This window comes from Somniosus microcephalus, chromosome 4 (genome assembly GCF_052327205.1).
Source record: "Somniosus microcephalus isolate GS21.2 chromosome 4, FLI_Smic_1.0, whole genome shotgun sequence".
NCBI classification, from domain to species: domain Eukaryota; kingdom Metazoa; phylum Chordata; class Chondrichthyes; order Squaliformes; family Somniosidae; genus Somniosus; species Somniosus microcephalus.
Window position 1 is genome coordinate 296380611 of NC_140990.1, and position 23085 is coordinate 296403695.

General features: G+C 45.4%; 1 protein-coding gene across 1 annotated transcript in view; it reads right to left on the reverse strand.

Moving 5' to 3' along the window:
• Positions 1-23085, reverse strand: part of LOC147120556 (low-density lipoprotein receptor-related protein 1-like) — a 2135446-nt gene that overhangs the window by 899106 nt on the left and 1213255 nt on the right. The window contains exon 18 of the mRNA XM_085986655.1: positions 19179-19295. Within this exon, the coding sequence (XP_085842781.1) occupies positions 19179-19295 (117 nt within the window). The remainder of the gene's footprint in view (positions 1-19178; positions 19296-23085) is intronic.

Sequence of the window (23085 nt, forward strand, 5' to 3'; positions counted from 1 at the left end):
GCAGGGTTTATCTCCATCTGTACTAAGATGGATCCTCCCAGGCCTGTCTTGCATAACCAGACTACACCATGTATTATTCTCGCTCCTTTCTGTGAAAATGATTTTTTTTTTGCTGTTTGGTTTATGTCAACGATGTGACAACGCAACTCACAAGAGAACACTAAATCTCACTCATGCTTACTATCTCTAAAATAATAAAATGCCATGGAATCTACTTTCAAAGATCACAGCCAAGGTTTTAAAAAGGCAAAGCATAAATCTAATCTAGTAAAACAAATGTAGTCCTGTTCTGTTACTCGATGGTATCTGTGGTCATTTGTACCAAACATATTAGCATTAGGGCATAACACCTGGAATAGTGTTGAAACAGAATAGTGCTGATATTGCTTTTTCTGCTTATACAACAAATTAAAATTAGCATTTGAAATTTTTCATTGCTTGTAATATTTTTTGAGTGGGTGAGGGCAGTTGAATCTCTTTTTTGTCTGTATGTCATAAAGGAAATAAAAACAAGAATAGTAAAAAAAGAGATAATCTAAATGTAGAAACCTATACCATCGTTCGAGTAAGGAGGGTAGTTCTTGATTTTAAAAGTCCTTTATTGAGGCATGCTTTGCAATCAGGAGCTCTTCAGTAACAATAAGCACCATTGCATAGATACTTGGTAAAGCAGTAAAATGCAAATTAGTTTAATATTTTTATTAAGTTTCGGATTTTTGTTCCTCATCATTACAAAAAACTCTCTCTAACCTTGAGCACAGAGCTTGGAGACAGAGCTGGATAAATCTCAATCAGAGTGAATCGCAAGCAGTGTGGAAGAATTTGGTGACAGTAGGAATTGGTGGCGAGAGGAAGGCGGTTTCTCACGACTAACTCAAAAGGAGGACTCTAAGCTAAGTATCTAGATATCTAATATATAGTTTCCTTGTGTTTGGTATCTTTGTGGTTGTTGTTAAACTTGAGTAAATTTTTATTTTTTTTCTCTTAAGTTAGGTTGGTGGGTTAAACTAAAGTTTAGTTAGTAGTCTATTAAATAGAGGCATGACAGGGCACCTCAGTCCCATTGAATGCACATCCTGTGTCATGTGGGAAGCCCAGGATACTTCTTGTGTCCTGGACAACCACATGTGCAGGAAGTGTCGTCAGCTGGAGGAGCTCGAGCTCTGGGGTTTGGAGCTTGAGCAGCGGCTGGCGTCACAGCAGTGCATTCGCGAGGCTGAGAACTTTGTTGATAGAACATTTCAGGAGGTGGTCGCCCCACAGCTTATGAGTTTGCAGGCAGAGAGGGAATGGGTGACTGTCAGACAGACAAGGAGGAGTAGGCAGGTAGTGCAGGAGTCCCCTGAGTACATCTTGCTCTCCAACAGGTATTCTGTTCTGAATACTGGTGAGGGCAATAGTTCCTCTGGGGAGTACAGCCACAGCCAAGTCCATGGCACCACGGGTGGTTCAGTTGTACTTGGTGGGGGATTGGGGGGGGGCGGTGGAGGAGGAGGGTGGTCAGCAATAGTGATAGGGACTCCAGGATAGTATGTTGCCTCCTTGGTGCCAGGATCAAGGATGTCACTGAGTGGCTGCAGAACATTCTGAAGGGGGAGGGTGAACAGCCAGAGATCATGGTCCATATCAGTACCAACGACATAGGTAGGAAGAGGGATGAGGGCCTGCAGGCAGATTTTAGGGAGCTAGGAAAGAGATTAATAAGCAGGACTTCAAAGGTAGTAATCTCCAGATTACTCCCGGTGCCACGCGCTGGTGAGTACAGAAATAGGAGGATAGAGCAGATGAATGCATGGCTGGAGAGATGGTGCAGGAGGGAGGGTTTTAGATTCCAGAAGCATTGTGGCCGGTTTTGGGGAGGTGGAACCTGTACAAGCTGGATATGTTGCACCCCAACAGAGCCAGGACCAATATCCTCACAGGAAGATTTGCTAGGGCTGTTGGGAATGGTTTAAACTAGCTTGACAAGGGATTGGGAACCTGAGCGCAGATTCATAAGGGAGAGAAGCAAGGCTGGAAATGGAAGGCAGTAAATTAGTATACAAGTTTGGAAGGTAGAGGAAACAAAGTCTAGAAAATAGACAACAAAGGGGTTTGGCAGTGCTTAATGGTACATACTGCAATGCAAGGAGTCTAATGAATAAGGCTGATGAGCTGAGGGCACAGATAGACACGTGGAAGTATGATATCATAGCTATTACTGAAACATGGCTGAAAGGGCAGGGATGGCAACTCAACATTCCTGGTTACAGGTTTTCAGACGCGATAGATGGGTATAAAAAAGATGGGGGGGTCGCAATATTGGCTATAGAAACAATTACAGCTGTGAGGAGGGATGATATGTTAGAGGGATCATCAAATGAGACCATATGAGTAAAACTGAAGAACAAAAAAGTGGCAATGACACTGCTGGGAGTGTACTATACCCCCAAATAGTCAGGGGGAGATAGAAGAGCAAATATGAAGGCAAATTTCTGAGAAGTGCAAAAACAATAGGGCAGTAATAGTAGGTGATTCTAACTACCCTAACATTAACTGGGATAGAATCAGTGTAAAAGGTATACAGGGCGCAGAATTCTTAAAATGCATTCAGGAAAACTTTTTTAGCCAGTATGTAGCAAGTCCAACAAGAGAGGGGGTGGTTCTAGACTTAGTTTTAGAAAATGAAGCTGGGCAGGTGGAAGGGGTTTCCGTGGGAGAGGCATTTTGGTGGTAGTGATTGTAATTCAGTTAGATTTAGCGTAGTTATGGAAAAGGACAAAGATAGATCAGGAGTAAAATTCTTCTTGTTAGGCAGTCCCTTGGAACCGAGGATGACTTGCTTCCACATTAAAAATGAGTTCTCAGGTGACTGATGAGTCCAATGCGGGACCTACAGTCTCTGTCACAGGTGGGGCAGATGGTGGTTGAAGGGGCGGGTGGGTGGGGTGCTTGGGTTGACGTGCGCTCCTTGCGCTGCCTGCGCTTGGCTTCTGCTAGCTCCCGGCGAAGAGACTCGAGGTGTTCAGCACCTTCCCGGATGCTTCTCCTCCACTTTGTGCGGTCTTGGGCCAGGGATTCCCAGGTGTCAGTGGGGATGTTACACTTTTTCAAGGAGGCTTTGAGGGTGTCCTTGAAGCGTTTCTTCTGCCCACCTGGGGCTCTCGTGACGTGTCGGAGCTCCGAGTAGAGCGCTTGTTTTGGGAGTCTTGTATCGGGAATGCGGACAATGTGACCCATCCATTGGAGCTGATTGAGCGTGGTCAAAGCTTCGATGCTGGGAATGTTGGCCTGAGCAAGAACACTGATGTTGGTGCGCCTATCCTGCCAATGGATTTGCAGGATCTTGAGGAGGCAGCGTTGGTGGTACCTCTCCAGTGCTTTGAGGTGCCTGCTGTACATGATCCATGTCTCTGAGGCATACAGCAGAGTGGGTATCACTGCTGCCCTGTAGGCCATGAGCTTAGTGCCAGGTTTGAGGTCCTGGTCTTCAAACACTCTCTTCCTCAGGCGACCGAAGGCTGAACTGGCACACTGAAGACGGTGTTGGACTTCGTCGTCGACGTCTGCCCTTGGTGACAATAGGCTCCCGAGGTATGGAAAGTGGTCCAAGTTGTCCAAGGCCTTGTTGTGGATTTTGATAATCAGGGGGCAGCACTGTGTGGCGGGGGCAGGTTGGTAGAGGACCTTTGTCTTACGGATGTTTAGTGTAAGGCCCATGCACTCGTACGCTTCGGTGAAGGTGTTGACGATGGTTTGGAGTTCGACCTCCGAGTGAGTGCAGACGCAAGCATCGTCTGCATACTGTAATTTGACGACAGAGGATGGGATGATCCTGGATCTGGACTGGAGGTGACGGAGGTTGAACAGTTTCCCGTTTGTTCTGTAAATTAGCTCCACTCCAGTGGGGAGCTTACTGAGGGTGAGATGGAGCATTGCAGCAAGGAAGATCGAGAAGAGCGTTGGTGCGATGACACAGCCTTGCTTGACCCCGGTTCGTACGTGAATTGGGTCTGTGGTGGAACCGTTGGTCAGGATCACGGCTTGCATGTCGTCGTGAAGCAGGTGGAGGATAGTGACAAACTTTTGAGGGCAGCCGAATTTGAGGAGGACACTCCATAATCCCTCACGGTTGACAGTGTTGAAGGCCTTTGTGAGATCAAAGAAGGCCATGTACAGTGGTTGGTGCTGTTCCCTGCATTTCTCTTGTAATTGACGTGTGGTGACGATCATGTCCATTGTGCCCCTTAGTGGGCGGAATCTGCATTGCGACTCTGGGAGGAGCTCTTCGGCCACTGGGAGTAGGCGATTGAGGAGGATTCTTGTGATGACTTTCCCTGTGGCAGATAGCAGGGAAACTCCTCTGTAATTACCGCAATCGGACTTGTCACCTTTCTTGAAGATGGTCACAATTACGGTGTCTCCGAGATCCCCTGGCATGCTCTCCTCCTTCCAGATAAGAGAAATCAGTTCATGAATTCGTGCCAGTAGTGCTTCTCCACCATGCTTTAGTGCCTCGGCAGGGATTCCATCTGATTCTGAGGCCTTGTTGTTCTTCAGATGTCGGATGGCCTTTTCAACCTCATGCCGGGCTGGGGGTTGTGCTGAGATGGTGGCCGGTGCTTGATTGGGGAGAGGCCAATGTTATTAAGCTGAGATGTGATTTAGCAAAAGTGGACTGTAAACAGCTACTTGAAGGTAAATCAGTGACACAGCAGTGGGAGGTATACAAGGAGGAGATAGTGGAGTTCAGAGCAAATATGTTCCCACAACAGAAAAGGGTATGACTCTCAAATCCAGAGCCCCCTGGATGTCAAGGGGCATACAGGGTATGTGTAGTGTCCGTGTGTTGATAGAGACACTGAAGACAGGAGTTGGTTCATAGGTGTTTACTAAGCAAAGTCTGGAGGGGTACTAACGGATATAACACAATATACAGGCTTATATAGCCCGAGTGGCCATTACCGGCATTACAGCACACATGGGGCTCTTAAAGGCACATACACTACAATTCCTCCCCTTTTAGCTAACCAGTACATCATATTTTAAGTAATTATTAATTACATATTATAAGAAAAATAATATACACATTGCTGTAGTTAATTAATTATAAGTCAGTCTCTCTGGAGGCTTCCTGACTCAGTCCGGATAACGCCTCGGTGGTGTAGTAGTTTCTGGTGGTGTAGTAGGTTCTTTTGGCAAGGTTGATTCAGCTTGAATGCCAGTGTCGGGTTCATCGGGTTCCAGTATCACCGGATCGGAGGTAGATATGGGTATCTCTACTTCATCGTTAGGCGTATAGAGTTGTGGTGTAGGTTGTCCCTTTTCGGATGACTCTATGATTTGGTCAGCATGGCACCTTATTATGCTTTCTCCGATGTCCACGGTATACATCAGTGGTCCTAGTCGTGTGCAGATAATTCCAGGCTGCCATTTCTCGGTACGGTAGTCCCGGGCCAAAATTTGTTGACCTATCTGGAAGGTTCTAGTTGGCCTTTCATTCATGCCTTGAAACTGCCGGTTCTCCACGTCCCTTCTGATGTTGGGCTTGACCAAATCCAGCCGGCATCTTAGGTTTCTATTGAAGAACATCATGGCGGGAGTTTGGTTGGTAACCATATGTGTTGCATTCCTGTATGCGAACAAGAAGTTATCCACCTTGTGCTGAAGTTTTATATCTTCATTACCCATGGCCTTTATGGCCTTCTTGAAGGTCTGGACAAATCTTTCAGCCAATCCATTGGTGGCGGGATGGTATGGGGCAGACGTGTAGTGCTTAACACCATTGTTTTTTAAGAACTTCCTGAATTCTTCAGACACAAATTGCGGTCCATTATCAGAACAGACCTGTTCCGGCAGCCCATTCCTGGCAAATATGGTTCTTAATACTGTGATGGTTTTTTCCGTGGTGGTGGAGGACATCTTTATTACCTCCGGCCACTTGGAGTGTGCATCAACCGCGATTAAGAACATTGAGTCCATAAATGGACCAGCAAAGTCGATGTGTACCCTTTGCCAGGGAGATGAGGGCCACTCCCATGGATGTAGAGGGGCTTGTGGTGGAGCGTTTTGGACCTTCTGGCATCCTAGGCAGCTCTTGGTCATTTCTTCGATGTCTCCATCGATACCTGGCCACCATACAAACGCCCTGGCTAAGTTCTTCATTTTCACTCCACCCAGATGCCCCTCGTGAAGCTCCTTTAGCACTTTATCCTGGAGTTTGGGTGGAATCACCACTCTGGATCCACACATCAAGGTTCCTCGGCACACTGACAGCTGTTCTCTGCTTTGCGAGAATGCTGGCAACAGTGGTTCGCCATGTGCTGGCCATCCCTTCACTGTTAAATCGTAGACCCGTGAGAGAGTCGGGTCATTTCTCGTCTCCCTTTCAATGGCAGAATTTGTTACTGGTAGACTTTCCACTATGGTAGAGTGGAACATCTCCACTGGGTCTACTGTAGGTGCCTCTTCTACCGTTGGCAACGGTAGTCGCGATAAACTGTCAGCATTCCCATGCTGTTTTGATCCTTTGTATTCTATGTTGTATTGGTGTGCCCCTAGAAAAAGGGACCACCTCTGTAGCCTTTGCGCTGTCATAATGGGAACACCTTATTTAGGGTTGAATATGGAGATGAGGGGTTGATGGTCAGTCAACAAGGTAAATTTTTGTCCGTGTAGGTAATGGTTGAATTTCTTCACTCCCCATACCAGGCTGAGTGCTTCCCTGTCGATCTGGGCATAGTTACGCTCAGCTGAGTTCAATGAGCGTGACGCAAAAGCTATCGGCCGTTCCGAGCCATCAGGGAATTTATGCGATAATACTGTAAGGGGATGCATCGCAAGCCAGTCTGATTGGCAGTGATGGGTTGTAATGAGCCAAAACTTCTTCGGATGTGATTAAGTCTTTGCATTTATGGAAGGCACATTTACAGTCTTCGTTCCATTTCCAAATTACTCCTGTTTGTAGCAGTTCATTAAGAGGGTGTAGAAGAGTTGATAAGTTCGGTAAAAATTTATGATAGTAATTTATTAATCCCAGGAACGACCTTAATTGTGAAACATTTTCAGGTGCTGGGGCTTTTATGACCACTTCAATTTTTTCAGGTGACTTATGCAACCCTTCCTTATTTATTATGTGGCCACAATATGATATTTGATTTCGGAAAAATTCGCCCTTGGGGCGATTTGCTCGTAGGCCCCGTTCTCTCAGCCAAGTGAGCACCTGCTCCAAATTGGCATGGTGCTCCTTGTCGTTTTCTCCTGTTACAAGGATGTCGTCCAGGTAGCATTGAGTACCCGGAATCCCCTGGAGAACTTGCTCCATAGCTCTTTGCCAGATAGCTGGAGCGGATGCTACTCCGAAAACTAGTCGATTGTACTGGTACAGACCTTTGTGTGTATTTATCGTGAGATATTTTTTAGAGGCCTCTTCAACCTCCATCTGCAGATATGCCTGTGCCAAGTCAATTTTGGTGAAACGTTTCCCTCCAGATAGTGAGGTGAATATATCTTCTATCCTCGGAAGAGGATACTGTACCATGTGAAGGACCGGGTTTACCGTCACCTTGAAGTCTCCACAGATGCGAATTTTTCTCTGTTCTTCAGATTTATTATTATTCAATGCTTTCTTCATGACTGGAACAATGGGTGTTGCCCACTCGCTCCAATCTATTTTGGATAATACGCCTGCATTTTCCAAATTCTCCAGCTCTGCCTCGACTGCTGGACGAATTGCGTATGGCACTGGTCTTGCTTTAAAAAACTTGGGAATTGCTGCATCTTCCACTTTTATTGAGGCGGTGATGCCTTTCAAGGTTCCTAGTTTCTCTTGAAACACTTCCTTGGCATTGGCCAAGATGTCTTTTAATCGTTCAGGTATGACGTCATCATCATTTTTTTCCTTACTGGTCACCGTCAGTGCCTGAATGGAGTGCCAGTCTAAACGTATTTTCCTGATCCATTCACGTCCCAACAGCGGTGGACCACCATCTTGTAGAACGTATAAATACAACTTCTGTATTTCCTTGCCGTTGTATACAACAGGCACCCTTATTTTTCCTTTGGGGTAGATTTTCTGCCCCGTATATGTTTTTAAGATAATGGATGTGTCTTTTAAAGGTATATGCGGAAATAGCCTCTCGTAATCCAGTCGATTTATTACGGTCAGAGCTGATCCTGTATCTAGCTCCATTTTAACTGGGGACCCTGCTGTCATGAGGGTAACCCAAATGGTCTGGTAATCATCTTTGGCAAGTACATTATGTAATTTGAGACAGCTTAGTCTCTTGTTTTCGGAGTCGCTATCGCTCTTCTGGTCTTCGGAGCTGCTGTCCGTCATCATTTGTACCTTTCTGTACTTTTCTTTATTGATTTTTTTTTCCTGTCTGTGGATTTATTTCGTCCAGATCGGCATACCCGTGCAATGTGTCCAATCTTTCCGCATTGCCTGCATGCTTTGTCCTTGAACCAGCAGTCCCTCTGGTTATGGGTGGATCTGCCGCAGCGATAACATCTTTCGAAACCCTGTGTCATTTCAGGGGTGCCGAAGTCCTGTGTCTTTTGTTGTATTTCTGCAGCTCCTCGTGCTGCTGCTTCGTATGATACAGCCATACTGAAAGCCTTGTCCAGTGTTAAATCTTTTTCAGAAAGCAGCCTTTTTTGTGTTCCTTCACTTAAGAGACCGCAGACGAATTTGTCTCGAAGATAATCTGCTAGTCCTGCCCCGAATTGGCAGTGTTTTGATAGCTTTCTTAATTCGGTGAGGTAATCAGCGTTACTTTCATTCTTGTGTTGATTTCTCTTGAAGAATTTGAATCGTTCCGCTATCAGCAGCGGTGTTGGGTTTAAGTGCTCCTGCAGGGTATCAACAATTTCTTTAAAATCCTTGTCCTTTGGTTTGGCTGGAGTGATTAAATTTCGTAACAGCCCGTATGCCTTTGCGCCCATTAAATTCAGCAGTACTGAAGCTTTTTTTTCATCTTGTATTCCATTTGCAGTGCAATATACCTCTACTCTTTCCACATATGTGGTCCAATCCTCTATTTCGCTATCAAAAGCATCAATATTGCCAGACTTAGGCATCTTAGAAAAGATATGGCACTTCCCACGCTTTCCCGCCGCTGCTGCCGATGACAATGCTGTTTCCCGCGGTTTCCGTTCTTTTTTTATTTATTTATTTACAGTTGGAGACTCGTTCCCGCCGGACTTTCTCTCTAGGTCTGAACGCCGACCTGCTTGCAGCGCCGGCCATCTCCCGAGTGCTCCCTCCCCGTCTGTTATTGCTTGCCTCCGATTTCGCTGCTTATCCCAGCTGTAGAGCCAGCCGCTGGAGCCCCAGCCTGACGCCCAGGAAGGATTAGCGCAGTACTTGCCACCAGCTTGGCCAGCTGGTGAAACCACAGTTTCTTTCACTTTCTTGAGTCTTCTGCACGCCCGAGGAATCGATGTCCTTGAGGTGCTGCCGAATTGCAGGTAAGTCCGTTTCCACTTCATCGCCACTGTAGTGTCCGTGTGTTGATAGAGACACTGAAGACAGGAGTTGGTTCATAGGTGTTTACTAAGCAAAGTCTGGAGGGGTACTAACGGGTATAACATAATATACAGGCTTATATAGCCCAAGTGGACATTACCGGCATTACAGCACACATGGGGCTCTTCACTGAAATCACAGAAACCCCACAGTGCAGATAGAGGCCATTTCGGCCCATCGAGCCTGCACCGACACATATCCCACCCGATCCCCGTAACCCCTGCACCAACACATATCCCACCCTATCCCCGTAACCCCACGTATTTAATCCCCCTAACACTAAGGGTCAATTTATCATAGCCAATCAACCTAACCTGCACATCTTTGGACTGTGGGAGGAAACCGGAGCACCCGGAGGAAACCCACGCAAACACGGGGAGAATGTGCAAACTCCACACAGACAGTCACCCGAGGCCAGATTCGAACCCGGGTCCCTGGCGCTGTGAGACAACAGTGCTAACCACTATGCCACTTAAAGGCACATACACTACAGTATGAAGTGGCAAAAAAGGGAAGCTTATGTCAGATACCGAGAGCTAAATACTGCAGAAAGCCTAGAGGAGTATAGAAAGTGCAGGGGTGAAATTAAAAAGGAAATTAGGAAAGCAAAGAGAGGGCATGATAAAATATTGGCAAGTAAAATCAAGGAAAACCCAAAGATGTTTTACAAAAACATTAATAGCAAGAGGATAACTAAAGAAAGAGTCGGACCTATTATCGACCAAAAAGGAAGCTTGTCTGTGGAGGTGGAAGACGTGAGTAAGGTTCTTAATGAATACTTTGCGTCTGTCTTCACAAAAGAGAGGGGCGATGCAGACATTGTAGTTAAGGAGGAGGAGTGTGAAATATTGGATGAGATAATCATATTGAGAAGGAGTATTAAGGGGTTTAGCACCTTTGAAAGTAGATAAATCGCCAGGCCCGGATGAAATTTATCCCAGGCTGTTAAGAGAAGCAAGGGAGGAAATAGCGGAATCTCTGACCGTCATTTTTCAATCCTCTCTGGCTACAGGTGTGATGCCAAAGGACTGGAGGACTGCAATCATTGTACCATTGTTTAAAAAGGGAGAAAAGGATAGACCGAGTAATTACAGGCCAGTCAGCCTAACCTCGGTGATGTGCAAACTGTTGGAAAAAGTTCTGAGGGACAGTATTAATTGTCATTTAGAAAAGCACAGATTAATCAAGGACAGTCAGCATGGATTTGTTAAGGGAAGGTCATGTCTGACTAACTTGATTGAATTTTTTGAGGAGCCAACAGGGAGGGCTGATGAGGGTAGTATGTTTGATGTATTGGATGGTGTAGTGTATGTGCCTTTAAGAGCCCCATGTGTACTGTAATGCCGGTAATGGCCACTCGGGCTATATAAGCCTGAGTATTGTGTTGTATCCGTTAGTTCCCCTCCAGACTTTGTTTAGTAAACACCTATCAAACCAACTCCTGTCTTCAGTGTCTCTATCAACACACAGACACAACAGTGGCGACGAAGTGGAAATGGACTTACCTACAATTCGGCAGCACCTCAAGGACATCGATTCCTCTGGCGTCCAGAAGAATCAAGAAATGAAAGAAGCTGTTGTTTCACCAGCTGGCCAAGCTGGTGGCAGGTACTGCGGTAATCCTTCCTGGGCGTCAGGCTGGGGCTCCAGCGGCTGGCTCTACAGCTGGGCCAAGCAGCGAAAGCGGAGGCAAGCAGTAACAGATGGGGAGGGAGCACTCGGGAGACGGCCGGCGCTGCAAGCAGGTCGGCGTTCAGACCAAGAGAGAGAGTCCGGCAGGAACGAGTCTCCAACTGTAAATAAATAAATAAATAAAAAAGAACGGAAACCGTGGGAAACAGCGTTGTCATCGGCAGCAGCGGCAGGAAAGCACGGGAAGCGCCATATCTTTTCTGCAGAAAAGAAAGAAAAGCACGGGAAGCGCCATATCTTTTCTAAGATGCCTAATTCTGGCAATATTGATGCTTTTGATAACGAGATAGAGGATTGGACCACATATGTGGAAAGAGTGGAGGTATATTGCACCGCAAATGGAATAGAAGATGAAAAAAAAGCTTCAGTACTTCTAAATCTAATGGGCGCAAAGACATACAAGCTGTTACGAAACTTAATCACTCCAGCCGAACCGATGGACAAGAATTTTAAGGAGATTGTTGATACCCTACACTGCCAATTCGAGGCAGGACTGGCAGATTCTCTACGAGACAAATTTGTCTGCGGTCTCCTAAATGTAGGAACACAAAAAAGGCTATTTTCTGAGAAAGATTTAACACTGGACAAGGCTTTCAGTGCAAGAGGAGCTGCAGAGATACAGCAAAAGCCACAGGACTTCGGCACCCATGAAATGACACGAGGTTTCGAGAGATGTTATCGCTGCGGCAGATCCACCCATGACCAGAGGGACTGCTGGTTCAAGGACAAAGCATGCAGGCAATGCGGAAAGATGGGACACATTACACATGTATGCCGATCTGGAAACAAAAAATCCACTAACAGGAAAAAAATCAATAAGGAAAAGCACAGAAAGGTCCAAATGATGACGGACAGTAGCTCCGAAAACCAGAAGAGTGATAGCGACTCCGGGAAGAAGAGACTAAGCTCTCTCAAATTACATAATGTAATTGCCAAAGAAGATTACCAGACCATTTGGGATACCCTCACAATAGCAGGGTCCCCAGTTAAAATGGAGCTAGATACAGGATCAGCTCTGACCATCATAAATCGACGGGATTACGAGCGGCTATTTCCGCATATACCTTTAAAAGACACATCCATTATCTTGAAAACATATACGGGGCAGAAAGTATACCCCAAAGGAAAAATAAGGGTGCCTGTTGTATACAACGGCAAGGAAATACAGAAGTTGTATTTATACGTTCTACAAGATGGTGGTCCACCGCTGTTGGGACGTGAATGGATCAGGAAAATACGTTTAGATTGGCACTCCATTCAGGCACTGACGGTGACCAGTAAGGAAAAAAATGATGATGATGTCATACCTGAACGATTAAAAGACATCTTGGCCAATGCCAAGGAAGTGTTTCAAGAGAAACTAGGAACCTTGAAAGGCATCACTGCCTCAATAAAAGTGGAAGATGCAGCAATTCCCAAGTTTTTTAAGGCAAGACCGGTGCCATACGCAATTCGTCCAGCAGTCGAGGCAGAGCTGGAGAATTTGGAAAAGGCAGGCATATTATCTAAAATAGATTGGAGCGAGTGGGCAACACCCATCATCTCAGTCATGAAGAAAGCATTGAAGAATGATAAATCTGAAGAACAGAGAAAAATTCGCATCTGTGGAGACTTCAAGGTGACTGTAAACCCGATCCTTCACATGGTACAGTATCCTCTTCCGAGGATAGAAGATATTTTCACCTCACTATCCGGAGGGAAACGTTTCACCAAAATTGACTTGGCACAGGCATATCTACAGATGGAGGTTGAAGAGGCCTCTAAAAAATATCTCACGATAAACACACACAAAGGTCTGTACCAGTACAATCGACTGGTTTTCGGAGTAGCATCCGCTCCAGCTATCTGGCAAAGAGCTATGGAGCAAGTCCTCCAAGGGATTCCGGGGACTCAATGCTACCTAGACGACATCCTTGTAACAGGAGAAAACGACAACGAGCACCTTGCCAATTTGGAGCAGGTGCTCACTCGGCTGAGAGAACGGGGCCTACGAGCAAATCGCCCCAAGGGCGAATTTTTCCGAAATCAAATATCATATTGTGGCCACATAATAAATAAGGAAGGGTTGCATAAGTCACCTGAAAAAATTGAAGTGGTCATAAAAGCCCCAGCACCTGAAAATGTTTCACAATTAAGGTCGTTCCTGGGATTAATAAATTACTATCATAAATTTTTACCGAACTTATCAACTCTTCTACACCCTCTTAATGAACTGCTACAAACAGGAATAATTTGGAAATGGAGCGAAGACTGTAAACGTGCCTTCCATAAATGCAAAGACTTAATCACGTCCAAAGAAGTTTTGGCTCATTACAACCCATCACTGCCAATCAGACTGGCGTGCGATGCATCCCCTTACGGCATAGGAGCAGTATTATCGCATAAATTCGCTGATGGCTCGGAACGGCCGATAGCTTTTGCGTCACGCTCATTGAACTCAGCTGAGCGTAACTATGCCCAAATCGACAGGGAAGCACTCAGCCTGGTATGGGGAGTGAAGAAATTCAACCATTACCTACACGGACAAAAATTTACCTTGTTGACTGACCATCAACCCCTCATCTCCATATTCAACCCTAAAAAGGGTGTTCCCATTGTGACAGCGCAAAGGCTACAGAGGTGGTCCCTTTTTCTAGGGGCACACCAATACAACATAAAATACAAAGGATCAAAACAGCATGGGAATGCTGACGGTTTATCGCGCCTACCGTTGCCAACGGTAGAAGAGGCACTTACAGCAGACCCAGTGGAGATGTTCCACTCAACCATAGTGGAATGTCTACCAGTAACAAATTCTGCCATTGAAAAGGAAATGAGAAATGACCCGACTCTCTCACGAGTCTACAACTTAACGGTGAAGGGATGGCCAGCACATGGCGAACCACTGTTGCCAGCGTTCTTGCAAAGAAGAGAACAGCTGTCAGTGTTCCGAGGAACCTTGATGTGTGGATCCAGAGTGGTGATTCCACCCAAACTCCAGGATAAAGTGCTAAAGGAGCTTCACGAGGGGCATCTGGGTGGAGTGAAAATGAAGAACTTAGCCAGGGCGTTTGTATGGTGGCCAGGTATCGATGGAGACATCGAAGAAATGACCAAGAGCTGCCTAGGATGCCAGAAGGTCCAAAACGCTCCACCACAAGCCCCTCTACATCCATGGGAGTGGCCCTCATCTCCCTGGCAAAGGGTACACATCGACTTTGCTGGTCCATTTACGGACTCAATGTTCTTAATCGCGGTTGATGCACACTCCAAGTGGCCGGAGGTAATCAAGATGTCCTCCACCACCACGGAAAAAACCATCACAGTATTAAGGACCATATTTGCCAGGAATGGGCTGCCGGAACAGATCTGTTCTGATAATGGACCGCAATTTGTGTCCGAAGAATTCAGGAAGTTCTTAAAAAACAATGGGGTTAAGCACTACACGTCCGCCCCATACCATCCCGCCACCAATGGATTGGCTGAAAGGTTTGTCCAGACCTTCAAGAAGGCCATAAAGGCCATGGGTAATGAAGACATAAAACTTCAGCACAAGGTGGATAACTTCTTGTTCGCATACAGGAATGCAACACATATGGTTACAAACCAAACTCCCGCCATGATGTTCTTCAATAGAAGCCTAAGATGCCGGCTGGATTTGATCAAGCCCAACATCAGAAGGGACGTGGAGAACCGGCAATTTCAAGGCATGAATGAAAGGCCAACTAGAGCCTTCCAGATAGGTCAACAAGTTTTGGCCCGGGACTACTGTACCGAGAAATGGCAGCCTGGAACTATCTGCACACGACTAGGACCGCTGATGTATACCGTGGACATCGGAGAAAGCATAATAAGGCGCCATGCTGACCAAATCATAGAGTCATCCGAAAAGGGACAACCTACACCACAACTCTATACGCCTAACGATGAAGTAGAGATACCTATATCTACCTCCGATCCGGTGATACTGGAACCCGATGAACCCGACACTGGCATTCAAGCCGAATCAGCCTTGCCAAAAGAACCTACTACACCACCAGAAACTACTACACTACCGAGGCGTTATCCGGACCGAGTCAGGAAGCCTCCAGAGAGACTGACATATAATTAATTAACTGCAGCAATGTATAGATTATTTTTCTTGTAACATGTAATTAATAATTACTTAAAATATTATGTACTGGTTAGCTAAAAGGGGAGGAATTGTAGTGTATGTGCCTTTAAGAGCCCCATGTGTACTGTAATGCCGGTAATGGCCACTCGGGCTATATAAGCCTGAGTATTATGTTGTATCCGTTAGTTCCCCTCCAGACTTTGTTTAGTAAACACCTATCAAACCAACTCCTGTCTTCAGTGTCTCTATCAACACACAGACACAACAGATGGATTTTAGCAAGGCTTTTGAGAAGGTCCCACATGGCAAACTGGTCAGAAAAATGAAAGTCCATGGGATCCAAGGGAAAGTGGCAAGTTGGATCAAAAATTGGCTCAGTGGCAGGAAGCAAAGAGTAATGGTTGATGGATGTTTTTGTGACTGGAAAGCTGTTTCCAAGGGGGTTCTGCAGGGCTCAGTACTAGGTCCCTTGCTTTTTGTGGTATACATCAATGATTTAGACTTCAATGTAGGGGGCATGATAAAGAAGTTTGCAGATGATACAAACATTGGCTGTGTGGTTGATAGTGAGGAAGAAAGCTGTAGACTGCAGGAAGATATCAATGGACTGGTCAGGTAGGCAGAAGAGTGGCAAATAGAATTCAATCTGGTGAAGTGTGAGGTAATGCATTTGAGGAGGGCTAACAAGGCAAGGGAATACACTATAAATGGTAGGATACTGAGAAGTGTAGAGGATCAGAGGGACCTTGGAGTGCATGTCCACAAATCCCTGAAGGTAGCAGGACAGGTAGAAAAGGTGGTTAAGAAGGCATACGGGATACTTTTCTTTATTAGCCAAGGTAAAGAATATAAGAGCAGGGAGGTTATGTTTGAACTGTATAAAACACTAGTTAGGCCACAGCTAGAGTACTGCGTACAGTTCTGGTCACCACATTACAGGAAAGATGTGATTGCACTAGAGAGGTTACAGAAGAGATTTATGAGGATGTTGCCAGGACTGGAGAATTTTAGCTATGAGGAAAGATTGGATAGGCTGGGTTGTTTTCTTTGGAACAGAGGAGGCTGAAGGGAGACTTAACTGAGGTGTTTAAAATTATGAGGGGCCTAAATAGAGTGGATAAGAAGGACCTATTTCCCCTAGCAGAGAGGTCAATAACCAGGGGCATAGATTTAAAGTAATTGGTAGAAGGATTAGAGGGGAGTTGAGGAAAAAAAAATTCACCTAAAGGGTGGTGAGGGTCTGGAACTCACTGCCTGAAAGGGTGGCAGAGGCAGAAATGCTCATTACATTAAAAAAGTTCTTGGATATGCACTTGAAGTGCCGCAACCTACAAGGCTACGGACTAAGAGCTGGAAAGTGGGATTAGGCTGAATAGCTCTTTGTCGGCTGGCACAGACATGATGGGCTGAATGGCCTCTTTCTGTGCCGTAAATTTCTATGATTCTATGAAGAGTCTGCTTAGTTGACATTTGCAGGTTAAGTCTGCTGAATCAATTTTCTCTGAAAGATATTGGCCCAAAATTTGTGGTCAGAGGCTTCCCGCTGGCGGATGCCTCTGACCTGTAAAAAATCTATGCATTTACCTGGTGGTCTGGGAGGTATGGAGACTTGCGTTCCTGGGCCTTTCCGGGTACACACGGGCAGAGGCCCACGTATCCCAGGGGCGCATGCGGTTCGCAAATGCCCCTGGGATCATTTGGGGCAGCCCAACCAATAAAAGAAGGGGATCTCCATTCAAACTTACAGGATTTCTGTACATACAGAAACCCCATAAGTATGAATAGGGTTCATTTAAAAAATAGCATAGAAGATAGGAGCAGGAGTAGGCCATTCGGCCCTTCGAGCCTGCTCCGCCATTCAACGAGATCATGGCTGATCATCCAAACCCTAGCACGCGGTCCCTACACCGACAGCCATCCCACCCAAGCCCTATCCCCGTAACCCCGTAACCCCACGTATTTAATCCCCCCTAACACTAAGGGTCAATTTTTATCATGGCCAATCAACCTAACCCGCACATCTTTGGACTGTGGGAGGAAACCGGAGCACCCGGAGTGAAACCCACGCAAACACGGGGAGAATGTGCAAACTCCACACAAACAGTCACCCGAGGCCGGATTTGAAACCGGGTCCCTGGTGCTGTGAGGCAACAGTGCTAACCACTATGCCACGCGAACATATGAAATAAACTTTTAAAAATTACATTTAAAATGAATTAAAATGCCATTTAATTAAATATTTTAAACAAAAATTTAATTTTTGGAAAATAAAATGTATGTGTTTTAACAGGACTAAAAATAAACTTACCTTATTGGACAGGGTTTTAAATGTATAAATGAGTGATAAAATTTTATTTTTCTATTTTTTAAAACTCTTCTGTAGGGGTCGCAAAATACGACCTATTATGATTTTTAACAACTTTGTTCAGGACTCTGCATTTTGTATCTTGAAGAATTGTAAGGAAGGTAACGCAATATCAATAACTTTGAGTTTGCTGGCAGAATATCTACTTTCTAATAGAATGCTTATTCAGTCGATATTTGTATTGTAATCTGGCTCCGATTAAATCACGCATGTGGAGACTAAAAGTTATTTTTAATCACAGCCAGTTGACTCTCATATCCAATTGTGTGAGAGAGGAGGCAGTGAGGGAGAGAGTGATAGATAGATAGAGGGAGAGGAAAACAGAGAGAAGAAATGTGTTGGTACAGCAAAAGAACTAAAGAGATATCATGCAGAGTGCCACTGGAACCAGACAAATTTGTAGTAGAAAGCAGGCGTTTCCTCCTCCCTTCTGTGACACTACCTTTTAATACTGTACAGTTTTAGAAAGCACAGATAATGAAATGTTAAAACATGTGTGCTTCTCCCCACAGCTCCCCGCCCCCACCCTGCTCTCACCAAAGGTACCGAATGGACCAGTGTGATATCCAGGGCCTGGCATTTTTGAGAGCTCAGGAAACATTAATTTAAAATCAAGTATATAATATATATTGTGCTGAATTTTACAAAAGCCATTGCTTTCCACTAGAAACCATCACATCATTTACACGTCTCCCTTGCAGTGATTAGAGGTAGAAATGAAATGTTACAATAGCCCAGGGCCAGACCTGAACCACAGAGCCTCTGACTCTACCTTTAATTACCTATATAGGGGTCTTCAAAAAAACTGATAGTTCATCAATGTTGTATGACCAAAAGTTCTCCATTTTTCTATTTTCCCATGATTACAAAGAATGATTTCTTCCTACATAATTTTTTTAAAATTTATTTCTAGATGGAGAAATGCAATTTCTTTATGAATTTTTACTCTGTGTGCATTTCTCATGGCTTCTTGCTGTTTCAGGCTTCACGTATCACACTCGGAAAAAGTCTTTTTTTTTATCAGCCATTATAATGCCTACAAGCCTTGCTGAAATAAATTGAACTACTGGAGCAATTATAATGATTTTGGTGCTAATTTTAACCATCTTTTTTGTCATGTTCTTCACACTTCAGTGAAGCACTTACACAACTGAACTCAGGTTAGTTTTAATCTTGCAGCAACTGCACAGTTATTACTTCAGGCAAGGCAGAACTGATAGCTATCAGCATCAGAAATTAGCAGTCCTGCAGTACACTGTGCTAGCTACCTTTCAATACTCAGTTGCTTCTCATAGCCCATCTGGTCATAACAGCAGCAGCCTCATAACCTAATTCCATCCAATGTGATTTCTTGAATTAGATTTAGCCGCAATAGTAAAATAAACTTGACATTCCCACTACGTCCAGGAACTGACAGCTCATAACTCATAAAGCAATATTCTTGATCTACTGTACATTCTAAATGACTAGCTACAATACTGCCCATTGTTAATCAGTAGATTTTGCAAGAAGCCACTAACCACATGATGCGGTTTCATCAGATCGGTCTCCACAATCATCTTCTAAGTCACACACCCATGACATTGGGATACAACGTCCACTTGAACAGGAAAACTGACTGGGTTGGCAAGTCTTCCCTGCAATGAAAGAGCAACACCATGAATCAGAACACGGCAGTCATCAGGAATAGTTTTTGTATAATTGAATTACATTTTCAAAAGAGCCACCAATTGCCTAGAAGGAATTTAAATTCAGACAGGGTCTAGGCAGTTTAATTCAAAAAGAGATGAAGATTTATTTCTTTAATTGAAAGTTGCAAAGAATTATCTATGAAATGAGATCTGATAGTTTTAAAATATCCCGAAGTACAAGCAATTTCACAGACCAACCTTGAAATTGGGACTGTGTGTAGAATGGAAATCTGGTTCTTCCTTATTACTCAACTGGATATGATTGCACCACATTTTAATGACATAACACACACATGTCTTGTACGTATTATGGACCATTAACGTGAACATTTCCATATAATGTTATTTTTTCTCCTATTTGTTTGCAAATATTAATAGAAATCTACATTTCCATATTACTCTGAGGCATTCTCATACCATGTCAGCCATATTATGTGAAGTGAAATGACTATTAAGTATTAAAAGAATCATCGTGCAAGATGACTAGCAAATAATATAAAAACAGACAGTAAGGGCTTCTACAGGTATATAAAAAGGAAGAGAGTAGCTAAAGTAAATGTTGGTCCCTTAGAGGATGAGGCTGGGGAATTAATAATGGGAAATAGAGAAATGGCAGAGACTCTAAACAATTATTTTGGATCGGTCTTCACGGTAGAAGACACTAAAAACATCCCAATAATAATAGATAATCAAGGGGCTAGAGGGAGAGAAGAACTTAAAACAATCTCTATCACTAGAGAAAAAGTATGAGGCTAACTAATGGGGCTAAAGGCCGACAAGTCCCCTAGACCTGATGGCCTGCATCTTAGGGTCTTAAAAGAAGTGGCTGCAGAGATAGTGGATGAGTTGGTTGTAATCTACCAAAATTCCCTGGATTCTGGAGAGGTCCCAGCGGATTGGAAAACTGCAAATGTAATGCCACTATTCAAGAAAGTAGGGAGACAGAAAGCAGGAAACTATAGGCCAGTTAGCCGAACATCGGTCATTGGGAAAATGCTGGAATCCATTATTACGGAGGTAATAGCAGGACGTTTAGAAAAATCACAAGACAATCAAGCAGAGTCAACATGGTTTTATGAAAGGGAAATCATGTTTGACAAATTTGCTAGAGTTCTTTGAGGATGTAACAAACAGGGTGGATAAAGGGGAACCAATAGATGTAGTGTATTTGGATTTCCAGAAGGCATTTGATAAGGTACCACATAAAAGGTTACTGCACAAGATAAGAGCGCATGGGGTTGGGGGGAATATATTGGCATGGATAGGGGATTGGCTAACTAACAGAAAACAGAGAGTCGGGATAAATGGGTCATTTTTGGGTTGGCAATCAGTGACTAGTGGGGTGCCACAGGGATCAGTGCTGGGGCCTCAACTATTTACAATCTATATTAATGACTTGGATGAAGGGACCGAGTGTACTGTAACCAAATTTGCAGATGATACAAAGATAGGTGGGTCAGCAAGTTGTGAGGAGGACACAAAGGGGGAGAAATTGGGTGGAGCCGCAAACGGGGCGCCAAGCTCGCCTGGGCGCCAGATTTTACGCTACGATCGAAGCAGCAGCGATCGCCGGAAATTCAGCTTGAGTGCCCCAAGAGGGACACGGGGCGAGGCTCGAGGTGCTCCGCATCCCTCTTAGGGCGCTGAAACTGAATATCGCAGCACAACGTGCCGCAGCGCCACATGCTGCAGCACGGCGCGCTGCAGTACTGCAGGCCTTCCTCCCATTCTTAAGGGGAGAGGCCTGCACCAGCGCGATGAGCGATCGCGAGTGCTGGCAAAAGAGCCCGGCACCGAGGAGAAGTGCCGGGCTCTCGGAAAACAGCCGGCAATGCCGCGGGGGGAGAACAGGAGGCTGGGGACGGAGGTGCTGGCAGACGGCCGCCGAAAAAACGGCCGCCCCGCACCTCCACCTTAATTTGCGCCACTGCCGCCACAGGTAGGCCCCGTGAACCAGGCGCGATTAGCGAGCGGCGCTACAGAGGCGGTCGCTGCCAAATATCGCGATTGGGGCGGTAGTGGGGTGCTGCGCACACCGATGACGTCATCGGTGGCGGCGCAGCTCAACAGGCTAATGCCGCCATTAGCGCCCCAGCTAAATATCGCGGGAGGCGTGGCCAGTGGCACTAAAGCCACTGAGTGCCCTCTTTAGGCGCTAACTGGTGGCGCAGCCCACCGAATTTCTCCCCCAAAGAGCCTGCAAAGGGATATAGATAGGTTAAGTGAGTGGGCAAACATTTGGCAGATAGAGTACAATGTGAGAAAATGTGAGATTATCCAATTTGGAAGGAAGAATGCAAAAGCAATTTATTATTTAAATGGAGTGAGACTACATAATGCTGTGGTACAAAGGGATCTGGGGGTCCTAGTACATGAAACACAAAAAGTTAGCAGGCAGGTACAGCAAGTAATTAGGAAGGCTAATGGAATGTTGCCCTTTATTGCAAGGGGCATGCAGTATAAATGTAGGGAAGTTTTGATGCAACTTTACAGGGAGCTGGTGAGACCACACCTGGAATACTGTGTATAGTTTTGGTCTCCATATATAAGGAAGGATATACTTGCATTAGAGGCAGTGCAGAGAAGGTTCACTAGGTTGATTCCTGGGATGAAGGGGTTGACGTATGACGAAAGGTTGAGCAGGTTGTGCCTATACTCATTGGAGCTTAGAAGAATGAGAGGTGATCTTATTGAACCATGTAAGATTCTGAGGGGGATTGACAGGGTGGATGCTGAGAGGATGTTTCCCCTAGTGGGGGTATCTAGAACTAGGGGGCATAGTTTCAGAATAAGGGTTCGCCCATTTAAGATGGAGATGAGGAGGAATTTCTTCTCTCAGAGGGTCGTGAATCTTTGGAATTCTCTACCCCAGAGAGCTGTGGAGGCGGAGTCATTGAATATATTCAAGGCAGAGATTGACAGACATTTGAACTACAAGGGAGTCAAGGGGTATGGGGAGAGAGCGGGAAAGTGGTGTTGAGGCCAAAATTGGATCAGCCATGATCTTTATTCAATGGCGGAGCAGGCTCAAGGGGCCGATTGGCCTACTCCTGCTCCTGTTTCTTACGTTCTTATGACATTTGGTTCATTGAACTGGATTTTTACTCGGCGGCATGGAGGGAGCAGGGGATCGGGCTGACTGGATTGAGATTGGGAAACTCGGATGCCTGAGGAGGGGTCGGAGATTGGAGGCCGGGGTGGGGTGGGGATGTGAGAGTTGAAGATCAGAAGCCTGAGCGTTTGGGGGACGGTGGAGGGGGAGGGGGGAGATTGGAGGCGGGGAAGAGGAGGGGTTGTGAGATCGGAGGACTCATGGGGAGTTCAAGGTGGGGGGGGAGCGGTTGGGGAGATCGGAAGGGTTGGGTGGTGCCTGACCATGGAGGTTGTTGAGGTACATATATGGGATCCAGCAGGAAAGTGGAAAGGAACTTTCCTCCTGGGTCCAGCAGTCCTTGCCTTCCTTTAGCTGGCAGTTTTCCCAAGGCCTGGGAAACCCGGCTGGGCAGACTTAAATTTGAAATCATGGATCAATACATGGCATGCAGCCTCATTATAATATTTAAATTTCCAACCCGCCTCCTGGGAGCGGGTTGGTTGCCCGCCCCCTCATCCCACCTCCATTAAAACCGGAAGTGGGCAGGTTGGAGGCAGGTTGGCATCAGGATTAAGATTCTTAACACTTTAACCTCCCACCCGACCAAAACCTGGCCGTTTTTTGGTGTTAAAATTCCCCCCA